General features: G+C 40.0%; 1 protein-coding gene across 1 annotated transcript; it reads right to left on the reverse strand.

Moving 5' to 3' along the window:
• Window positions 1-2,971: 2,971 nt before the first annotated feature.
• Window positions 2,972-3,973, reverse strand: LOC145769375 (galactosylgalactosylxylosylprotein 3-beta-glucuronosyltransferase I-like). Its single transcript, XM_082580994.1, has one exon. It carries the CDS (start codon window positions 3,971-3,973, stop codon window positions 2,972-2,974), a length of 1,002 nt encoding a protein of 333 aa, XP_082437120.1.
• Between the last annotated feature and the right edge of the window lie 3,161 nt (window positions 3,974-7,134).

Raw genomic sequence — 7,134 nt, forward strand, 5'->3', positions numbered from 1 at the left:
GTGGTAATGTTGACGGATGATTTACAAAACAAATACCAGAAAGTATATTTTTGCAACTACTTCGCCTCGGTGAAGCTGTAAAAAACACTGAAAAAAAATCAAGTCCTTACATGCAAGACAGTTCGACCCAATAAAAAAGGGCTCCCAGTACACACTGTTGCTTCCGATAAACAACTGGACCGTGGGCAGTTTGACCATAGAGTGGCAGAGGGTTTGGTTTATTACAAGTGGATGGACAGGAAAGCAGTCCACATGCTGTCCAACTTCCATGGGACTCAACCATCATCCCTACTAAGGTGACTGAAAGACAGCTCAAGGAAAGAATTCGAATGTCCTTTGGGATGCACAATACAGAATATCGAATCTTAGAGGTTCGAATCTCAATGTATTCGAATCGCATTTGCAGTTTCTTTTAGGATATCAGGATTCGAAAATAAATCTGTTAAATGAACAGTGTGCGACGTTAAACAAATGTAAAGTTGATATTTTCCGTCTTGCGCACCAACTTTTTTCTTCATGGACTGTTTGTTCCAAGCGACTTTTCAGAACTGCAGACAGGCAGTGCGTTTCCGTGTGACCGTATGATGATGCTTGATGATGCATCGTATAATGCTTGATTTATCATATGTTGTACTCTGTTTGACATGTGATACTAATACAATTCAAACTAAAGTACAAATATTTTTGCTTTTTGTTCGATATTTGGAAAAAATTGCCGTGTAATTTCAGAATAGATTCGAAATTCTGGTTTCGAAATTAAGTATTCTAGAATATTCTAGAATAGCCAGGTATTCTGTATTGTGCATCCCTACCTGTGGCCATCAAAAACTATAAATGCATTTATGAGAGGGGTTGACAAAGCTCATTATGCTTTGTGCTCTCTGTGGCACGGCACAGGAATTTCTTTGGTGTGATTGATCGAACAGTCGCCAATGCCTACGTTGTGTACAAAAAGCTTGAAGAACAAAACTGTTCTTTGTTGGACTTCCGCAGGCAAGTGGCACAAACTTTGCTAACCCTTGGAAAAAGCAGCGAGGTTGTTAGGCCATTGCAGACTCAATCACCAACTGTCACAAGCAACAAAAGACGCAAGTCCAACTTCTCAGTGTCCAAATCTATGCGTTTGTAAAATCGCGGCTGCCATTGGATTGTGTTTGTAGAAGAAAGGAGACGTTGTGAAATCTGTTTTGCCAATGATTGTGAGTATCGCCTACATTTAAAATGTTCTTACTGTGATGTATTTTTCTGCTGCAATCAGCAAAAGAACTGCTTTGTGGTATTTCATGAAGTCTGATAAAGTGTGCCATTGCCGTTTCCATTGCAGTAACACTGCAATGGAATTGCATTGCCATTGCAGTAACACGCAATGGTGTTATCCGTGGTTCCCAGGTTTCATCATCTCTCGAAACAGCATGCTGGTTTATGTCGTTCAGCTGAAAACATTGCTGCAGTGCATGAGAATGTGGCCGAGAGTCCAGGCACCTCTATCCGCCATCGCGCGCAGGAATTGAACCTCTCCGCAACCACGTTGCATCGAATTTTGACGAAAGATTTATCTCTACACCCTTACAAAATTCAATTGACACAAGAACTCAAGCCTGCTGACCATTTGAAGCGTTGTACGTTCGCCGATTGGGCGCACGAGCAAAGACAAATCGATGAGGATTTTTCACAAAAAAATCATCTTTAGTGATGAAGTCCATTACCATAAATTCCATAACGAAATCAATAAAATTTACCCATTAACATTGTTTTATTTACTGTTTTTATTTTTCACACATAATTGTCATGTGCCAAATAACATAATTCCATAAAGAAATCAATAAAATTTACCCATTAACATTGTTTTATTTACTGTTATTATCAATCCGTCTTAATGAAACACCCTTTATAAGTCAAATAATAACTACCACTAATTAATCAATAAACATCAGTAAAAAATATACTGTAGCCTATATTCAAGCGGGTGGTAGGCTTGAGTGAAGAGTAACTTAGTCTTCCGTCAAAACCCCGACTAAGTTTTGCCAAAGCTGAACTGACACAATCTGCAGACTTTATTGGCAATAGCACCTAAATGAACGGGCGCCACAGTGCTCCGCACCTAATATCCGGATGCCACAGTGTGCGCGCCTATTTGACCAACGCCTATCTGTCTGCGCCTAAAAGACGTGGACCCGTGGAAACACCCACAAACTGAAGGATGTGGCCTGATAAGACAAGGTTGAGTGTACCGTACATCTATAATGCCCCAGACAGCAAAATTCATCGTTTTTACAGTGATTTAACGTCAGAAGACGTTGAATCAATAAAAAAATGACAGATTTTGCTGTCTGGGGTGTTTCAGCAGTTAGAATTAGCCTATTAAATATCCCCAAACACTTTGTCCTTTAAGCTGGCAGAGGCTTATTTTGTAATGCTATCAAAAGAATAGAAAATCAGCGCCTTGTCAGACATGGCACATACACTTCACTAAGAAAGTTTTTGTTTGTCGTATCCAGGTTTACGCCCAGTGGTTTAAGAATTAGTTTGTATAGGGAGGAAGACAAGGAAGCCAATCTTCAAGTCCACCTTTAGGCATACCCTTAAGTGTCCTGCCAAGGACACAGCCACATGTTATTGAGCAGTGTCAAACCGGCGACGTTTCGAGTAGCCTATCATTTCAGGCCTCTCACCACTCGGCAATTCAGCAGACACCAAGAAAGTGAAATCACATGATTTAGTAATAGTTGCACAAATGTGTTGAGGCTTTGGCGTACATACTAACTGCCATGGGGGTGGGACATTGGGACAAGCACATGTTAGGCTACTAGACAAACATATAAAAGATGAGGATTGAGGAACACACTCAGCAATCGATTATGCAGTTTATCAGAATTGTATGATTATTGATAAATGGAATATGACTCGGTAACTGTGAGAAAAAAAGCAGATATTAAAATGCAACAAAGTAAACATATTCCATAAGCTTCCGCTAAACTTCAATATCAGGGTTGGATGGGTTTCCTGCTTTAACCAATTTATCCTCTTGCTTCATTTTAGGTTTCTCAGTCCTTGTATGCCAGACTAGAATTTGGGAACAGTCTTCTGCCTTAGCTTCCATGTCAGTTCGAGATAACTTTAAGCCAGTTAAAAAGTTTGATTCAAGATAACCTCTCGGAACCAGGTTGGAAAAACTTGCATCTGGATATTGGAAAACCAATTTCATATTAACTGCAAAACCAGCCATATCAATAGGAAAAGGTCTATCTGGTTTCCAAGCTGTATACCAAGATGACACCTTTCCGTTGCTACATGATCCAGGTCCTTCAAACTTAAGTCCTCCAGTCAAACCAACAGGCCAAACTGACCCAACATTTGTAGTTCGCATTTCTTCAAACAATTTTATTGAATACGTATTATCATCGTCCATAAAATACAAAACAGCAGAAGCACTCCGAGGAACATTTTTACGTACCCACGCCAAGCCAGCATTTCTCTGATCAACTCCTCTTGGCTTAAGCCAGTTTGGATCATCAGGTTTTAGCTTATAACTTAAATCTGTTTTAGCATTTAAATGAGTGTATTGCAAGCCAGACATCTTCAAAAAGTTGGTAACAAGATTAGTTTTGTGATCTGAATCTTCAACAATAATCCAGCGAAAATTTGGGACATGTAATAAGGTATGTGATAACCTTACCAAGTCAGCTTTCTGTGTAAATCTAGCATAAGTAGGTGTCACAGCATATATTGTTGGCATATCTCGCATTACATGAGCTTCTATATAATCAACTTGGGAAGGATAATGATTTTTTAATACTCGTTTTATTTTCTCCAAACGATCTTCCATCTTTTGAAGAGTACGATACTTCTGCTTCCATTCCACTTCATTTGAAGTTGAGGGTTTTCTTAGCAGCAAAACAAACAACCAAACAGTGAACACAAAAAAATTTGACATTAACAAAATTCGAATACTATACATAATTCTAACACTCATTTCCATTTAATGATAAGCTAAAGAACATTCTTCAAACAAAACAATTAATCACAATGCATCCATGTTGAATGGGTGGACTGGTAGGTTTGTTTGAAACTAATATTGTATTGAGTGATAAATACTATCTTACATTGTATTCAAAATTATATCGTTTTTACGTTCCCTGATGTTGATTTCCATGCTTCTTGTGTTTCTGGAGTCTGTGTAGCCTCAGCAGGTTCTCCATAGATCACTTATGCGTTTCCTATCAGCTTCTTTGTTTTTTTTACACGGAGTGTCATAGAATGCTTAGTTGCATTCTAGTAACTGGGACATTGATACATATATATACATGATTTTATGTCCATTTTACATTGGACGTTTTGTTACATTCCCAATTGCAATCAATGTGTTATGGCTACATGCTCTGAGCGGTACATTTTTAATCAATACAGATTTCTCTTAAGCTGAAGCAACCAGCGCTTAGTATCAGTAGCTTATACCCAGAGATTTAGCCTACATATACGCAGCAAATTCTATGCCGTAGACTTTTTGTTTACGCTAACGCTTACGGCCATATTTGTTTTGATATTTGTCACTTGAGGCTACACCATAAATTTTTCGTGGTGTTTTAGCATAGGGTATAGCGTCAACGTATATATAGTTTTTAATGTCTTTTTAATACTTTTTTCGCTACAACACGCCAATACCTTCCAGCGCTGCAGTTGAAAGAATGTTTTCAATGGGAAAAAACATATTGAAACCAAAACGCAGTGAATCCACTAATCGTCATAGCACATGACTAGGGAACTGTGTTCTGAAAGCTAGTGCAATTCGATATTGCCACAACGAACTTGCAGCATCAGGCTATAACAGATCGTTAGAATCTACACTGTGAAGTTTTGTTTAATGTTCATGGCTTAATTTTGGTGTAAGTAGGGATGCACAATACAGAATATCGAATCTTAGAGATTCGAATCTCAATGTATTCGAATCGCATTTGCAGTTTCTTTTCGGATGTCAGGATTCGAAAATAAATCTGTTAAATGAACAGTGTGCGACGTTAAACAAATGTAAAGTTGATATTTTCCGTCTTGGCGCCGGCTTTTTTCTACATGGACTGTTCGTTCCAAGCGCCTTTTTTCTTCCTTCATAGGTTTTACACAGTTATCAGAACTGCACACATGCAGTGCATTCCTGTACGAGTGAATAATTTGTGTGTGCGGCCACAAATGATTCATTACGTCCTACAAATCCTACATTGGTGTAACAGCTCACTGCTTGGACACCAAGAGTAGTCAGTTACAAACTTTTGTTATAGCTACTAAGCAAGTCATGGACTCACACGCTTGTGATAATGTAGCAGATTGGATTGAGTTGACACTTGAGGAGTATTCACTGAGCCCTAGTCAAATATTTGCTGTGGCATCAAACAACGGTAGTAACATGGTTCGTGCATGGGGTCCCACGAATTACCCATAAGCCCCATAAGTACCCATAAGTACCCATAAGCACCATAAGTCGCGTCGAATTACCCATAAGTCGCGTCGAATTACCCATAAGCCCCATAAGTCGCGTCAAATTGCCCATAAGCCCCATAAGTTGCGTCGAATTACCCATAAGCCCCATAAGTCGCGTCGAATTACCCGTAAGCCCCATAAGTCGCGTCGAATTACCCATAAGCCCCGTAAGTCGCGTCGAATTACCCATAAGCCCCATAAGTCGCGTCGAATTACCCATAGGCACCATAAGTAGCATTGAATTACATAGAAGTAACGTCGAATTACCCATAAGCCTGTATAGTGTAGAGTGTAGTCTATAGCCGTCTAGAAGCCTAGTAGTCGGCTGCATAGCCGAGTGGTGAGGAGCAGGGCGCGTCGAATTACCCATAAGCCCCATAAGTCGCGTCGAATTATCCATAGGCACCATAAGTAGCATTGAATTACATAGAAGTAACGTCGAATTACCCATATAGTGTAGAGTGTAGTCTATAGCCGTCTAGAAGCCTAGTAGTCGGCTGCATGGCCGAGTGGTGAGGAGCACGGGCTGGGCGTTCCAAAATATAGTTCGACACCGCTCAAGAGCAGGACACTTGAAGGCATGCCTAAAGGTGGACACGAAGATTGGCTTCGTTGCCTTCCCGTCCGCTTATGTGTAATCTGCAGTTTGCTGCAGCAGATGGAGTGTTTTGTCCCATAAAACACCTTAACATTGGACAATTTTCCCTATGAACCAGGTGACTGCAGCATAGCAATCGTTCTCGCACTCAGCCAGAGACTTAATTCTTGCTTTAAACTTGATAATTAAAGAAAAAAAAGAATAATGGCAAGGGTGGGAATCAAACCCGAGTCACCAAATTCAATAGCCCTTCGGCTATACCATTCGCCACGCAAGCGCTCGTGAAATCTTCGCTTAATTTGGTTTATATCGGTAATGTTTCGAGAACGCTCACAATATTATCAGTTTAGTTTGTTTTTATTTCTGATCATCACAACGAAAAAACAATATACGACAAACTTGGCAGAGGTCTATAAAAGGTAGAAGCGACAAAACGCGGACGTTATAACGTGCATGATACCAAAGCAGGACAATCAGTTTAAGTGACATGATCGCAAATCGCAACTTGCAGATTACATATACGCTGACATGAAGGCGTAAGTAATTCCACGTTGCTTATGGGTAATTCGACACGACTTATGGGTAATTCGACGCAAGTCGAATTACCCATAAGCCCCATAAGTCGCGTCGAATTACCCAAATGCCCCATAAGTCGCGTCGAATTATCCATAAGCAATGTGGAATTACTTACGCCTCATGTCAGCGTATATGTAATCTGCAGGTTGCTGTTGCGACTTGCGACCGTGTCATGTTAAACTGATTGTCCTGCTTTGGTATCATGCACGTTATAACGTCCGCGTTTTGTCGCTTCTACCTTTTATAGACCTCTGCCAAGTTTGTCGTATATTGTTTTTTCGTTGTGATGATCAGAAATAAAAACAAACTAAACTGATAGTGATAATATTGTGAGCGTTCTCGAAACATTACCGATATAAACCAAATTAAGCGAAGATTTGACGAGCGCTTGCGTGGCGGAATGGTATAGCCGAAGGGCTATTGAATTTGGTGACACGGGTTTGATTCCCACCCTTGCCATTTTTCTTTTTTTTTCTTTAATTATCAAG

Source organism: Aplidium turbinatum, chromosome 4 (assembly GCF_918807975.1).
Source record: "Aplidium turbinatum chromosome 4, kaAplTurb1.1, whole genome shotgun sequence".
Lineage (NCBI taxonomy): Eukaryota > Metazoa > Chordata > Ascidiacea > Aplousobranchia > Polyclinidae > Aplidium > Aplidium turbinatum.

Excerpts from the sequence above, each read along its gene's own strand:
- LOC145769375 (XM_082580994.1), bottom strand. The coding sequence starts at position 3,973 with ATGAGTGTTAGAATTATGTATAGTATTCGAATTTTGTTAATGTCAAAT.